General features: G+C 35.0%; 1 protein-coding gene across 3 annotated transcripts in view; it reads left to right on the forward strand.

The window, feature by feature from the left end:
• CSMD3 (CUB and Sushi multiple domains 3) overlaps positions 1 to 17,280 on the forward strand; it is a 383,091-nt gene that overhangs the window by 210,920 nt on the left and 154,891 nt on the right. For all 3 annotated transcript variants that reach the window (XM_054385441.1, XM_054385442.1, XM_054385443.1), the window contains 6 exons: positions 2,760 to 2,942; positions 4,063 to 4,389; positions 9,419 to 9,613; positions 13,518 to 13,656; positions 16,239 to 16,426; positions 17,012 to 17,200. In XM_054385441.1, coding sequence (XP_054241416.1) covers positions 2,760 to 2,942; positions 4,063 to 4,389; positions 9,419 to 9,613; positions 13,518 to 13,656; positions 16,239 to 16,426; positions 17,012 to 17,200 — 1,221 coding nt within the window. The remainder of the gene's footprint in view (positions 1 to 2,759; positions 2,943 to 4,062; positions 4,390 to 9,418; positions 9,614 to 13,517; positions 13,657 to 16,238; positions 16,427 to 17,011; positions 17,201 to 17,280) is intronic.

A 17,280-nucleotide genomic window follows, 5' to 3' on the forward strand; every position in this document is an offset into this window, starting at 1 on the left:
TAAAAACTTGTTCGTGTACCAGGAATTCTCAAGATGGGGAATCTGAAGATGAAAATGAAGCAAATAACACTGGACTCTTGTTCTTTTGAAAATGAAATTCTGTGTTTTGTTTGTAAAAACACACATGCTATCACTGTAAAATTTAATAGGCAAAGCTATTTACTTTCTTTGAAGATACATATGAAATAGTTATATTTGGGATAAAGTATCATCTGTTAGGTTATTCAAATTGCTTTCTGTTTTGTTAACTGATCATAGCAATACCTAAACCCTATTGCATGCACATGTGACAAAACCTCCAATCTTCTCCTGAGCAAGCTGGTAAGCATAACTTAAGATCTTGGTGAAATTCGTCCATAACTATTTGTCTGGTACGGACCTTTAAGATTCTTTTTCTTGACTATACTGTGAAGACATATGGCATAGTTTACCATTTGTGTGGGTTTGGGTTGGTTTTTTCTTTCATCCTAATTGACACAAAGAAATATATGTCCTTGATTCATAAGTTATTAATTTTTATTTTCCTGCTTATTGCTTTCTGAGACAAGACAAATGATTGTACTGTTGCTGGTTCCTTGTGTTTTGTGCACAAAAGTTGTGCAAATATATAATGGTATTTTTCCTAACTCTTTGAATGAGCAAAGTCCTGCATTGGAAACACTGGCATGGCAAATTGGCAACCAAATTAGATATGAAGTGTGAATTCAGTAATGTATATTTAAATTGCACATGCTTTCATATTTTGAAGTAGGATTATATAGATATTTTTTTTCCTCCATTATCTTTCAAAATGTCAATGTGCCACTATAAGATAGTGAATACTTGTAGCTTTGGCATAGCAAATTCAAACATAAAGCAGCCAGCTCCATTCTTTCTGAATTACACTCTGAAACTTCATTTCTTTTGACAAACTAGAATTTAGTTAATCCAGTATGCTTCATTGGAACAAATAGCATGTAATAAATTCAAATGTGATTTTACTAATGGAAAAACTCAACCAAACAAACAAAACCCAAACCAAGCAAGCAAACAAACAAACAAAAAAAGGGCAAAAAACCAAATCAAGTTATTTATCATCTTTCTATAGATGTGGTTAGTGAAAAAACCAAACAAAAGTTGATATTATTCTAAAATGCTGTTAAAGAGTGATTAGTATTTTCCTGGTATATCTTTGAAGTACTATAGATTTTGAAACTCTGCTGAAATGATGGCAAGTCTTTATTATTGTAGTTTTCCACTGTGATCTCTTTTCCTTCAAAAACGTTTTCCTTTATAATGAATCACATTCTTTGGTTTTCCCTTGAGTTACAGGAGGGAAAAGATAGACAAGTTACCTCTTCAAGCCCTAAATCCAGTGAAACTCTGTCAAAATGCATTTATGTAGTAAATGACCATTTCTTTTCCCCAAGGCCCATTTAGTCACCTCCAGAATATGCCTGTCCTTCACAAAGACAGAGGATAAGAGATAAAGAGAAGCTGCATCCTGGTAGCCCTGTACTGGTAGATACTGTAGCTGTGGGCTTTTGCTGCAGTGCACCACTGATTGCAAATCTACAGAACCCTTCAGTGTGATGCATGAAAATATCAAAGGCATAATTTAAAAGAATGAAATTCTAATCTTAATTTTCTATGTTTTCTTTAAGTTTTCCTCTAATTTAATACGTTTTCTAGATATTTCTTGTCAGAAAATATGTCGGCATTTTTAAGTTTTATTCAGTGCACGTGACTACAAAGTTATCTGTTTTGTGTGACCAAAATAATTCATGTCCTGAATCCAAAGATGTTAGTCTTTAAATATAAAGTTAGATCTCTAAAATCAGCAGAAATCATGCATCCTTTCACTCTCAGTGTTCTTCTATATGAAATAATTTCTGAAGCAGTTTCCCTCTCAAAAGCCTTAAACCTCAAAAGACCATGCCTGATTCATTATGAATATATTTAGCAAACTATTTATGCTTACAGGTGCTTGGTTGGTTGGCTTGTTTTAATAAGACTACAAAGACTACAAAGACTATACCTGATGGATATTATATTCTTAGGCACACAGAGCATCATCATCTTTTGGATCACAGATTTATAAGTCAGTGGTAGTGCCCATAGGAAAAGAATAATTAATCCTAGACATCTCTCATTGTAACTAATATGAATTTACATCCGTGGAAACAGAATAAATCATAAAAAAAAGAACATAAATGGAAAAGTAAAACTACAAAGTAATCAAAGTATAAAAGAAAATACAAAACTGCACTTAACCAATAAGATTACTTTTGACTTTTTGAAGATATTTATTGTGTAAATAATAAACTACTGCATTTTTCCTCCCATGTGATTGGTTCATCAATTTAAGCTTTATTGGAAAATGGGCAGCGTTTATACTACAGGATGTAGGTCTCCGTTGCTAGATTTAAGTGCTCGTGCACTACAAGTGATGTTTTACTTAAAACTATTATTGCCTCAAATTCTACAAGATGAAATAAAGTATGAATACTTTTTCTTATGTCCTTTCCATTTAACATCATCTATTAACACAATGAGCTCTGATTTTTATAAGACTCTTCCACAGGATTTCCTCCTTAAGAGGCTGGAGTACAGAATCAGACTCAGTGGTGTGTTTCAGCAACTGATGTTATGTAGATTGTTTTTGTTTGCTTATAATAATGTATAGTTATTTTCTAGGCATGAGGATATAGCCACAGGGATTTTTATTTTTTTTTTTTAAATTATTATTCCAGAAATAATTTTCTTATTTATTTCAACAGAAATTGAAAAGGAAAGCTGTGGGGATCCTGGTACACCATTGTATGGTATCAGAGAAGGGGATGGATTTTCTAATCGTGATGTTTTAAGGTTTGAATGTCAGTTTGGATTTGAATTAATTGGAGAAAAATCTATCATTTGCCAAGAAAACAACCAGTGGTCTGCGAACATACCAATCTGTATTTGTATGTATCAAATACTTTTATTTCATTATTTTAATATATAATTTTACTATTATATGATACAAAAATCATATAAGTTTTTCCTTTATGTAAAAGATTGTGTGATTAGTCACAGAATTAGCACATTGCAATACTTCTGACAGAATAAATTTACTTTTGTTTAGTAGTTTGCCTAATGATTATGCCCAAGAGAGGTTCTAGAAATGCTAAAATATTTTGTTTCTTTTCCCAGCAACTATTAAAACAATTATCTTTCTGTGATTTGATATGTTTGAGTTTGCTAGGTGGGGGTATTTTTTTTTTTTTTTTGTAGGATTCTGTAGATTTAATGTGTATGATACACTTTTTATAGCTATTCTCCTTAGTTAATATATTACCTTAGACTAGAAGTTGCTGAATTGTAATAAATGGTTTTAATTATTTACATTTCCTCCCATGTATTATATATTAATATCTTTTAGAACTTAAATGACCATAGACATATATAGCTCTCTTCCAGTTACATTATCCAAAGTAACTAAACCCAATGTTGTGATACATACTTGTGGCAACACCTTTCTTCATTTTTCCACTGAAATAATACAGATCAAAGTTATTCAGAATGCAATCAATTGCTTTCATTCCTGCAACTCAATTTAATACAGCTTAGCTGAATTGGTTTAATATAAAATATTATCCTGATAACAACAAAATAACTGTTGTCTCTTCAAGGCTAGTTAATTTCTTCTGCTTCTGTGTGAACAAATGATAAGGGTGCTATTGACTTTCTGCTTCTTTAATGTGCTCAGTGAGAGGTCTGCTCATCCAAACAATTTCCTAAAGGAACAAATCAGTAATACCAAATGTTTTTGTTGAACATGGGTACATTGTAGGGACTGCTGTGGACTACCAACGCAATAGGATGTTTACTACCTGAGGGCTCTGCTTAGGAGGTAGTTTTACTGAGGGGAAGAGAATAAGAAGATTTTAAAATAAAGAGCCCTCTTTCTGACTTCACAGGTCATAACAAATAATTATTCATTTGCATTACTCAACAAGTTTAACGATCTCTTACAAAAAACTTAGTAATAAAATAAATCCTTATTTATATATTCTATTACCTAATTTCTTTCTCTTTTGACAGTTCCTTGCCTTTCCAATTTCACTGCACCAATGGGAACAGTTCTTTCACCTGATTATCCAGAGGGATATGGGAACAATTTAAACTGTATCTGGACCATAATTTCAGAACCTGGAAGCCGCATCCATCTCTCTTTTAATGACTTTGACTTGGAATCTCAGTTTGACTTCCTTGCAGTTAAAGATGGTGACTCTCCAGATTCCCCTATAATAGGAACATTTACTGGTGCTGAAGTTCCTTCCCACCTTACCAGTAATGGTCATATTTTGCGTCTGGAATTCCAAGCTGATCATTCAATGTCAGGACGTGGATTTAACATCAGTTATAACAGTAAGTAACAGTGTTTTTTTAGGTGTGTTTATGTAGTTTGTTTTTACCATACAGTTTAGGAGATATGTATAAGTAGGTAAAAATGACATTATGGTAACACACGTTCAAATGTATCCTCGACAGGTACAGATACCTTATTTAGGTGTTTCAATTGTCTTTCAAATACAATGTTAAGGCTGAAAATATGCATATATGTGCAATTCACAGCATTAGAGATCATTGTGAAGGGAGTGCTTAGAAGACTGACAAATCAAGTAAATTTCAAATTGTAAAATAGAACTTTAAAAAATGCGTTAACAGTACATTTTGTGCTACTGATTAAATCCTATAATGTTGATCACCATCACTGCATATTTTACTCTTCAAGGCTCATGTGTTGGTTTAGCTGTGAATGCATATGATAACCTGGAGCTGATGACCCCAATCCATGCTAGCATCCAGTTACTGCATTTATCGTAGTAGCCATAAAATCTCTTTGATAAGAGAAGTCAAACCACAATAGGTTTCTTGTCTTTTTCTGTTTTGCCTTTCTTATGGCTGATGATTTGAAACTTTTTTTCTCACTCCCAGAAAAGGACTCCTGTTCTCCTGGTACCACTTACCTTGTTCTTTTCTGTCTTGCCAGCCATCCTTGTGTTTTTGGGAGGATGTCTGTCTTATTTGCAGTCCCTTGTGTTTATCTTGTCTTTTGTTCAGCATTTTTCTTCTACTTGGATGCTTTCTATGTGCAACTACTTCCCTTTATCTTTGCCATTTTGGTGAACAAGTTTCTCACATTCTTATGTAGAAGATTTGTATGTTGTGCTTGACTACACCATTAGAATTAAAACCAACACTTACATACTGTTGTTTTTTACTCTGTTTTGATTTGCTTATTATATATAGGCTGAAGGTAAGTTCATATTAATTATATACACTTTTTATCTGACAGATGTAACAAACACGGAGAGACAAATTTCTAGATTGCCATTCAGGGCAACTGCAGTGCATACTAGCCAGCCTTCTCTCAAGTGCTCTGAATTGTACATATTTGTAGGTTTTGGAAGGGAAACGAGCATCTTCTGTCACCTTTTGTATTTAGTTTATAAATTGCACAAAAACAGAGAGTTTCACATTAAAATGGAGATCTGTGTATTTCGTTTGCTTCTGTCCTTTCTGAGGTAATAATGTTGAAACCACCCCAAAACCATAAATAGCTCCACATTTACTACTTGGCACTACATTTACTGAAAACATAACAGTTGAAGGTGACTTTTAATGTCTTTTCCAGTATTAAATACAATTAACACTTATTCGCTTCACTTTTTGCTGGCAAAATCATTGCATTTCTTCTGAAGGACATACAAAGAACTGGCTATGTTGTATTACTGTCAAACAATTTGGCATTTATCCCACATCAGAGTCCAGACAGGATGTGTTCCCAGGCACATCATCATTCCTCAGGAATGATGATGCAGTTTGTAAGCTCACAGTATGACTGACACTAAAATATAGCATGAGGCTTTCCTCATATGTAAAATTAAATTTTATTACCCCAGCAGTGAAGTGAGGAGGACTGGGTTTAGCCAGGATGTTCCTTTTGGCAAATTGGAAGGAGAGAAAGTGCCTGAAGAGGATGGTGGAGATAACATAGTGGCTGTTCTGTGGATTATTATGTCCTCCACCCAGAGCTGCCCTATCTTACGCATTTGGATCATTGTGTTTTGGGGTTTTTTTGTTTGTTTGTTTGTTGGTTTGCTTGGGTTGTTTTTGTTTGTTTGGTTGGGGTTTTTTTGTTTCTGAAGATAGAAGTAACTGAGTAGTTTTCCATGCCAACAGGTAGCCAAAATAGGCAAAAGACAAAGGACATTTTCATATTCCCAAAAGTCTGATGTCAGGACTAACTGGTCCCATTCTTGTCTTTCTTCCTGTTATCTAAGAGTATGATAATTCCAGAGGTTTACCTGGAATGTAAGTGAATCTTCAACTGCATGACTTCAAGGAGAGCTGTATACCCACATCTTTCTTTCCCAGAAAAATGCTGGCTATATGGGAAAAAAAAAAAAAAAGTCTTTGTTGTTAATGATATTTTATTCTCAATAAAACAAAAAGGATGCATTAAAGCAAAGAGGAAATGAGATAAAGTGAGCTTGGTAATTGAGAGACTCAGATTCCACGTTACTCCAAAGGTTGTTAATAATTAGTAACATTTTCATAGTATTGCAAGGACTGAATTCTCCTGTGTCTCTCTACGTTCTCTACTTTTCTTGTGTCACAGTACACCTCTCCATATTTTTTTTCCTCTATTTCTTTGTTTTGGTTTGGTTTAGGTTAGGTTGTCCATCTTTCAGAGAAGTATCTCTTAAGAATTACCTTGAACATTGCTGTCTGAATAGAAAAGATAAGATGACATCAGATTACTGTGTGAACATTCTTTTTCTGATATTGTATTATATTTCAATTCCCAGCCCTCTATTTTAGCTGCTTCATCCCCAGGTCATTTCTCACAAAGGCAGGATGTAAGCATGAAGAAAATGGGGTTTCTTCTTATTGGTTTCTATAGTTACCAGTCATCATTGCAAACTAAACTTTGAGCTGTAGCTAGGTATTGGAAATTCTGGGATTGGTCAATTCTATTGAAATATAAAATCAGTTATAATGAAAATTAAATTGTAACATTTGCTCTCTCTTTTTTTTTTTTAATTGTTTTAACATTTATAAGAGTTCTTAGTTCCTTAAGGCTTCACTCTAGTGTGCTCCTTAGTGTCAAGACTGAATCTAATGGTGAGGAAATATTAAAATAAAAACAAAATAAAGATCCCTCACTCCCTGACCTGCAGCCAGCACAGTGAAAAAAGGCCAAACTGGAAACTGGACTCAGCAAACAGAAACTTGAAAGCCTCTCATGTTACAACCTGAACTCCAAGCCCCATCATACTTTGCTCCAGCCAGCATATTAATTTTCAAGCTGGCATGGCAATAGCATGATATTGAATACTCATCAGAAAACCCATGACAGCAGGACAATCTACCAAAACAATTAATCACACCAGTGGACCACTCTGGTCCTATTTTAAGACCTTTCAGAGCAGAGCAGGTGAATTATGGTTACTTTCATCCTTCTCCTTCTATCTCTTGAGATCTCTGCAGTTCCTTCCTTTCACATTTTTCTGAGGCTAAATGGTTTTAACATGCTTCTGAGAATTGAAATAACTTCACTGTCACCCTGTGCTGTCATTATTGTGCCTGCCTTTTTTCCACACACTACTTCAATTACCAGTGCAACCATGAAAGTTGATGAGTACACAAGCCTCTTTATGTGTAATGTTGTTTGAATAGCTTTTCTAAAATTCTTTGGTTTATTGATGATGGGAAAAATATTAATAATTAGGATATACCCCTGCATTATTTTTCTTTTCTTGATAATGTTTGTATGCAATGTTACAGCTCCAACATGATGCTTTTTAGAGTTATAGGCAGACTGAAATTTACTCTTCAAGTAATGTAATTGCAGTCTATGCTAAGAAGGTAACTGCCATAGTGGGGAAGGGTTGTTTTTCCCTCCCTTGCCTTCCTTAGCCATTGTATACAATACAATCAATTCCATAGAAGCAGCAGAAGCAGCCACTATTCAGATTCTGAGCTGAAATACAGAGCAATAAACCAGTTTTGCAGCCTTAATAAACAGGTGTCATACACCAAGCAAGCGACACCTGAGGTGGACATTTATCTACATTTACAGATAATAATATTGAAAATCTATCTCTGTGTTGTCTCAAGCTGGACAGACAATCAATCCCTTCACTAAAAGTGACAATTGTGCACAAAGTATTGAATGCTTTTTTTGGTAATCCCTATGAAAAAGTATGGGATTACATCATCTTTAAAACCATACTCAAATGGTAAAGAGCTATTCAATGAAACCACTAATTTCATTCCAGTATATGTAGCATTGCCCAATTCACCTTGTCAATAACTTAATGTTTTCTCTTTTCTGGTACTGTGATTCTTAATGTTTCTGTAATGCAGTATCTGAGAAACTTTTCTGTTAAGTTACTAAAATATTACTTTTTAAAAAGTTTCATAGAGAATATGCTTTGTCTGGCATTAGTAAAACTGCAGAAAAACATTGTGAATGTTATCTTCTTACTACACAGTCCTTTCTGATGTCTCCATATGTAGGCATATTTGTGAAGATAAAATTTGCAGTCACATGTGACAAAGGTAGATAATGTGTTTGTGGTATTTGTTATCAATGAAAAATCAACATTTTTTAAAAATCTAAGGTTAATGTACAGTATTCTTAATATATAAAACACATAATGACTAATTAATACATACATTTTAATGATATTACTATATATAACTTCATGCAGTACTGCTAGGAAGGTGAGCATGTTTGCTCTCCCATTGTAAGCTGCATTCTGTAGTAAAATACATGAACTTTCTTACAGTATCTAGATATTTGCAGGTAAATGACTATTTTTTAATTTGCCCACAAATTTAAAATTTCAGAAGGATTCATACATACCAGAAATTTCTTTCATTTTAAATGTAATGGTATGGTCAAAGTTTGAGGTTTTCTTTCTGCTGCAAACAACACCCTTTTGTCAGCTGCTCACTGGCTCTCAGTAGAGGAAGCAAAATAGACTATGACGATATCAGTCACACTGGTATCAGTATGGCTCAAATGGTTATGATGATGAATTGAAAATACAAAAGGTGACTAAAGATATTATATCATAGACACTTGCCCTGCCTTTCTGATGAATGCTTTTGGCCTGTTGTAGCATTGGGTAGGATGGGCTGGTGGAGAGGAAAACTTAGTCATCACTGAAACCTACCAGAGCCTAGCTGTCCGAATTAAGATTCCCACTGGTTTAACTTCACTGTAATTTTTGTACTAGTATGCATTTTCTGCTTTTGTTCAGGCTTTTATTTCTTGCTGTTTCCTAATATAAATGGTTTGCTCTTACTAACAAAATAGAATCCTAAAAATGTCTCCTTACTTGTGAGAGTTATCACACTATTTCCCTTTCCTTTTGCAAAGCATTTGGACATAACGAATGCCCTGATCCTGGAGTGCCGATCAACGCTCGGCGTTTTGGGGACAACTTTCAGCTGGGGAGCTCAATTTCTGTTATATGTGAGGAAGGATTTATTAAAACACAAGGAACTGAAACAATTACTTGCATGTTAATGGATGGGAAAGTAATGTGGAGTGGACCTATTCCGAAGTGTGGAGGTAGGTATAATATTTCTCTTTGATTCAGGAGAACTTGGTGTAATGTCTTTTAAGTTTTCACCAAATGAAGTTCAGATTTTGCAAATGGATAGCACAGAGCTCCTGTAAAACCTAGTCTTTAATAAAGGAGTCTAGTGAGGCATGAGCTTTTATTATGAACCTGTCTGCAGGAGTGAATTTTTCTCATAACTGCTATGAGAAAAAATAGGCATAAACATCAGTGATGTAAGCACTGCTATATAACCTCTAACAATGAATGCTCATCTAAGAAACTTCTTAGGACTGGAATGGGAATAGTTTACACTATTCATGCTCTCAGATAGCTCTCATTTGGCACTGGTGGAACTGTAATTTCACAAAGGCATTTTATGCTTGAAAAGATCACTCCTGCCTTTTTTTTATTATTATTGTTTCTCAAGCATGCATTTATTTAGTTTGAGGTTTAAAGCAACAATTTCAGTGTTAGCAATCCAGCAACACAGCCCTCACCAGTCCCTGAGCCAACAACACTACAAGAGCACTGATCTAAAGCCCTATCCTGTGTTGATTTCAACATGCTCATGGGACATTCTGGTTTGACCTCAGACTTAAGCCATCAAATTTCATTCATCTGATAGTCACTTGAGTACTGCAATCTAATCCTGTTTACCTTGCTCAGGTGAAGTTTGACAATATTCTCTCTATGGAGGCACTAACTCTGCCTCTGTGTGTGATCATCCTTGGCTCCTGTCTTCTCTAGTGGAGCAGCCCTGGTTTTGCTGTTTCCTGATGCTTTTGAAATTGAGATTCCTGTGCCTTGTATCCTTCTTGTATGAGGGCTATATGAAGGATTTTTCCATAGTCTTGTAGTATTATGCTGTTGTACCTGTGCTGCAGTTCTAGGCTTGGTGTTCCTGCATAACTCCTGTAATGCTTAGTATCCTGAAATTCTGTATCATAGGTGATAAGCTCTGAAAAAAACAGAATCTAAAACTATGAATCTTCACGGTGTTCAGTATTTAGCCTGTCATCCTCAAAGCTTTCTTCATTTCTTTCCTCAACCCCTGTACCCTATGACACAAAGAAATAAATAAGAATGACTTTGTGAGATTTCTCAGATCAGGTTTTCAGTGTTTGACAGTGAGACTTGGGCTGATGGCAATTTCTAGTTATGTTATATATCTAGTGTTTTGGTTTTTAACACACTGACAGTGAGTAGAATCTGCCAGACAACCATCAAAGAGAACTGGAAGAAAGAACAGAGGCTGAAAATCAGTATGAAAAAAACACAAAACAACAGGGGAAAAATCCCTTGGGAAGATGACTGGAGAGTTTTATTTCAAGGCTCTTCAAGACAATCCCAGTCACTTAGCTATTTTGAAGGAAAGGACTAGGAAATCAGCATGTGATGGTGAAAGTCAAATAACGAATTGTACTGAATCTTGCATCGAAGGCATCAGGAAGAACTATAACCAGGGGAAGATCAAGGAAGATTTTATTTAAAATTAAAAAACCCCAAACAAAACCACACAAAAAAAAAACAAAAACAAACAACAAACTAAAAAAAAAAAAAAAAGAAAAGAAAACACAAACTCAAAAGAGTCTACTGTTGTCAGATCCCAAATACAAAGAGAAGCTACTCTGTATTTAGGCAGTCCTATCTGGGCATTATTTTTAATGTAATAACCCTAGGAGTATTTTTGTAAGAAAATTACTTTTTTTTTTCATATTCCAGAGATATAGTCTTTAAAAATTTCATGTATTTTTGGTGAGAAAATGAAGCTTTGCACAAGTTTAGCAATATTATATTCCAACTATCATAGTGTACTGGCTCAGAACAAGGCCATCTGGTATTCCTGTTCTTGTAGTTTGTAATCTTCATATGTATTATGAATACTTGTAAGTGGTTATATACAATAAAATGGTGGGATGCTGAATGCTGAAGTGTTAACCTTCTAGTTCCTGAGGGGAATATGAATTTGAATATCTTATTGTTTGTCTGTTACTGGTTGCTGAATATAGTATGAAAAAAACCAAAACAATTTTAATGTAAAGGCTGAGGAACACAATTTTAAAACCATAATTGAGGGGGAAAAAAAAGTTTAAATCTTCATATTTAGGAATGTTTGCAACATATTGAATTATGAACTTCATATGGTTTTAAAAACCCCTCTTTTTTCTGGTACCGTAAGAGAAAGATGAGCAGTTATCTCCTTAAAAATAGAAACAAAACCCCCAAAAACCAAACAAAACAACAACTAACCTTCTGTAAGAATGGTGAGTATGTCTTCTTCATGAAGGAGGAATTGGAACAGCTAACATAAGCAAAAGGTCTGTGTTATGATAGTGGATGTCAAAGGGAAAAGGAAAGTTAAAGAAAGTGTACCCCCCACCATGATGAGCAAGAATTGCAAGTTAGTAACCACAGATGAGGAGGAGGCTGAGGTTCTCAACAACTTTTTTTTTTTCTCGGTCTTCCCTGGCAACCTTTCTCTTCACACCTCCTCTGACCACAAGAAGAGGACCCAGGAGACAAAGTCTCTTCTGCTGTAAGCGCAGAAATGGTTTGTGACCACTTGAGGAACCTGAATATGGGATCTGATAAGATGCAGCACAGAGTCCTGAGGGAATTGACCCTTGTGGTTGCAAAGGCCACTCTCTATGATATTTGAAAAGTCGTGGCAGTTCCTGGTGACTGGAAGAAGGGAAACATTACACCCATTTTTGAAGAAGGGTAGGAAAAAAGGACTCTAGGAACTACTGACCTGTCAGCTTCACCTTTGTGCCTAGGAAGGTCATGGAACAGATACCCCTAGAAGATTTAATAAGATTTAATAAGGCACATGGAAGACACAGAGCTGATTTCAGCCAGCCAGCATGGTTTTACTAAGGGCAAGTCCTGCCTAACCAATCAACTGGCTTTCTACAATGGAGTGGACACAGTGGATGAGGGAAGGGCAATGCATGCCCTCTGTCTGGAAATCCACAACACCTTTGACCCAGTGCCCCACAACAACCTTTGATAGGGATTCAATCGTTGGACTCTTTGGTGGATAATGAATTGGCTGGACAGTTGCATCCAGAAGGTCTATGCCTCAATATCAGACAGAGACAGGTCATACTGAGACCAATGCTGTTCAATATCCTTGTCAGTGACATCGTGGAATTGAATACACCCTTAGCAAATTTGCAGGTTATACCAATCTAAATGGTATGGTTGGTATGCCAGAGGTGCTGGATATCATCCAGAAGAACCTGGATAAAATGGAAAAGTGGGTCCAGGTGAATCTCATGATGTTCAGGGAAGGCTCTGGTGAGACCTTATAGCATCTTTCCAATATCTCAAGAAGGCCTACAAGAAAGCTGGGAAGGGACTGTGCACAAAGGCCTGTAGCACTAGGACAAGGGACAATGGTTTTAAATTAAAGGAGGGTAAATTTAGATTGGACATTAGGAAGAAATTCTTTACCACGAGGATGGTGGAACACTAGAACAGGTTGCCAAGGAAGGTGGAAGGCCCTATCCCTGGAGACATTCAGTGACCTGATTTAGTTGGAGATGTCCCTCCTTCCTGCAGAGGGTTTGGTCTAGATGACCTCTAGAAGTCCCTTCTATCCCAGTGCATTATATGATTCTATGATTTATTATAGGAAAAGAGATTACATCTGTAAGAATTCAGTATAAAAAGCTTTGTCAGAAGTTATTCAAAAGTTCACTTTATCTTTTTAAGATATTAATTCACTTGTCTCCATCTAATTATGAACCCCAAAGAGTCTGTCAGCTTCAAAGCCTAATTATATCTTCTTGCAACACGTTTTTTTTTTTTTTTTTATTTATTCATTATGGATGTTCAATGTTGAAACTGATAATTGTGAATTGCATATAAGTCTCTGCTATTATACCTTTTTCTTTGTTTCATTTCTAGCTCCATGTGGTGGGCATTTTTCATCTCCCAGTGGAGTGATCCTCTCTCCAGGCTGGCCAGGGTATTATAAAGATTCCTTGAATTGTGAGTGGGTGATAGAAGCTGAACCAGGACACTCTATCAAAATTACATTTGAAAGGTCTTGGCTAATGTTTTTCTTACTTACTATTTTTCCAGCAGAAGCAGAAGTTTATTATCTTTGTCATAACGTTAATTTGCACTAAAATCAAGCAATTGTATTACCAGGTAGGATTTTCCAAAGCACCTTAGAATCTTCAGATATAAGTTTTATCTTCAGTGTAATTTCTAGTTTAATGCACTGAAAGCTTTTGAAATTCCTACCCTCTTGCATATATTTAACCCTGTCTGTCCCAGTTATAAATGTTGTCTGGTTTTTAAATATTACTATGTTTCACTTGCTCATTGGTTTGGTATGATGAATTATACCTATATATAGTATATAAGGTATTTCCAAGTCTTACTATTAAATGAAAACAAGTTTTCTAAAATCACTAGTGTTGTACTTCAACTTAAAATGAAGCTTTACCATTTTTGTTTCTAATTAATATGCCAAAGAGGAGTAACTCCCTCTTGTAGAAATTAATAAGACTGATATTAGTTAAAAATTAAAAAGGAAAGTATTAGTTTTCTCTATTGTCTTGTAAAACAAAAAATAAGAGTCTTGGAACTTCCATTACTTTGATATTATTCTTTTTTAAGAAAAAAAAATACAGTTTCAAATAATTTATTTTTAATTCAACAGATAATTTTCAAATACACATCTGATGTGAACAGTTATTTCAAAGTCAAATGCATTTATCTTTTTATTTGCAAAATTCTAGGCCAGCTGAATTTTCTTCCTCTGCACATGAGTTTCATTAAATCTGACAGTTCTTGTGTACACTTTTTCTTTGTAATGCGTTAACACTGTGTCATAAAATTTCACAACCTCCATTACTCTTGTAGGTAAGAGCAGTAGCAACAAGATGTGATCCTTTCAGTTCACAGCGAGCTCCTCCCCTCTTATAACTTAATGTCATAATGACATTAGGACACTTCTCTTTGCATTGCTGCTCATTTCTGACACACTTATTGCTTTTCCCCTTTGGTGCTTACTGATTTATTTCTTTTTTTTAGTCTATTTTTCTGCTGTCTGTAGTGTTGTATGTAATCCTTCAACAACAAGTATTTATGAGAGGATTTCTGGTATGTCTTCAGAGACTTAATTTCCTCATATCTTTTCTGGCCTGAGAGTTGCTTTGCATTTCTGAGAGCAGTGCCTTTTTACACTTTCCATCTCAAGTATGCTTTTGATAAAGAACCTACGAAAGCAGAGCAAGTCTAAATGATCTGTTTCCAAGATTTCTGCTGTTTTACACAGATAACTAGGGAAGAGTAAACACGGGGAAAAGGAAGTTATTTCCTAGTAGCTTTTTAGTAACACACTGTGAGTTCATGTGAGAACTATGAAAAAAAGAAATTTTCAGTTCTCCTCCTTGTAGGCTTATCCTGCTTCATTTCTACAACTCTGTATTACTTTATTTCTTGTATTCTTTTCTATGGTATTTCATAGAGCAGGACATGGATAAAAGAGAACATGTTTTGAAGGTTTAATTTGGCTTTTTGTCTTTCACCAGACTCCTTTAGATCTTTAGGCTCAAACCCATGGGACATAAATACTGAAATCCAGAGTTCCTCAGTACATTGGTATTAGTCATGCTGTTCCTTGAATGGATTTCACAAAGCTGAATTAAGCATCTAAGAATCAGAGAGAGAATTAGGAATATCTGAAGGGTCTTTGTAGGATCCTGCTGTTAATTGTTTCCTTTTAATACTGTCAGGGTTTTTCAATAATCCAATCAGAAAATCCATTAAAGCAGTGTGATTGATGTAAAGTCTGTCATAGCAAGAAAGAAATCACTGTCAAAATACCATGCAGGTGTTTAGTACTGCTGATACCATCTAAAGCAAGACAAGCAAGATGCCCAGCAGCACTGTCACAACCAGCTTTTCCTTGACAAAGCACACACACTGTCTCTAAACAGGCATTTTGCTTTAAAGTGCTTTCTAATAGGACTTTTCAAAATGTTTTTGCAATAACTTCAGCCACCACTTGAACTAAGCCTCAACTAGCACAAAGACAGTGGAGTCTCACTGCAGACAAACAAGTCTATAGCTGCCCTGTAGCCGATTTGTAGGGTAGAAACTCACAGCCTGATTATTTGATAATATAAAGTATCTTGATGATATGGATACAATAAAGTATCTTGATGATAGATGAAGATACTTGATGATATGGATACAATAAAGTATCTTGATGAAATGGATACAATAAAATAATGCATCAACATATCCTCTATATAATTTGCTTTATTTTTTTTCAAAAAAGAGAAGTAATTTTGTACTATAAAATAGTCTATGCAAATAATACTAATTTTTACTAAGAAACACTGTGTTTCTGACTTCTCTTTCCTGCCACGTAAGAAGTTTAAACTTATTTCTCAACTTACTAAGGCACTAACCTGAAATTTGATTATTTTATTAATCACATGGGATAATTAATACTATTATATTGATATTGCAAAGTAGATTTGTGGAGAAAAAAATCATCTTAGGAGGAAAGGAGCAGAGTTTTTAAATATGGTTTACTTTGTGTGGATTTATTGAATGTATTTAAACTGCTTCTTATATTTGTGCCTCTGCATGTTTTCTCAACTCTAGATTTCAGACAGAACTCAATTATGATGTTTTGGAAGTTCATGATGGACCAAATTTATTATCTCCACTTCTGGGATCTTACAACGGTACCCAGGTCCCACAATTCCTGTTTAGCAGTAGCAATTTCATTTATCTTCTCTTTACAACTGACAACAGTCGCTCTAACAATGGATTCAAAATTCATTATGAAAGTAAGTAATTCTGAATTTCCCATTCAATTCCCCACTCAATGCTTATCCTAGTCAGAAATACATAAAGGTGCACAGGTATTATCTTTGTTAAATTCCTGTTATTTCTCAAACTGAGAAAGAGTTAGTGAGTTCAACTGCAAAAAGAATTACCAGTAATTTCAGTTAATTTGAAGTTAAGAATCCCTCAAGAATCAGAAGATGGGAATGGGTGTTGTGCCTGTGTCTTGTTATTCTTGTCTTTTATGCAATGTGGTTTTGTGTGTACAAAACTTCACGAGATCATGAAGATTATGAAAATCAAAACAAATATCTGAAATATTGCCCTGATTATTGTACCTGCTGCTCTTGCTGAAGGAAATGGGAAATACAGTTGGAAATAACAAGCTGAAAATCAACATAGGGAATTTTTTTGATTGTGGGTTTTTAGGGATTTAAACACCTGCATATGTTATTTGTTCTGACATATAGAAGTGTTCTTTTCCCCTTATTCTCACTCACAGTAAATGTATTAATTAATAAAAAAAAAAAAACAACATACCTAGGAGCTGTTTATTTTACTCTTTATGTATTTATTTATTAATCTAGGTGTAACTGTCAATACTTACTCTTGCTTGGATCCTGGCATACCCGTGCATGGACGTCGTTATGGACATGACTTCTCTATAGGTTCCACTGTCTCATTTGGTTGTGATCCAGGTTACAGGCTGAGCCATGAAGAGCCTTTGCTATGTGAAAAAAATCACTGGTGGAGTCACCCACTCCCAAGTTGTGATGGTAAGGATGAATGGATAAAATACAGAGTACCTTAACATCTAAACATTTTGCCCAACTATTATTAGTCAAAATAAGTTAAG

Source organism: Indicator indicator, chromosome 12 (genome assembly GCF_027791375.1).
Source record: "Indicator indicator isolate 239-I01 chromosome 12, UM_Iind_1.1, whole genome shotgun sequence".
NCBI classification, from domain to species: Eukaryota; Metazoa; Chordata; class Aves; order Piciformes; family Indicatoridae; genus Indicator; species Indicator indicator.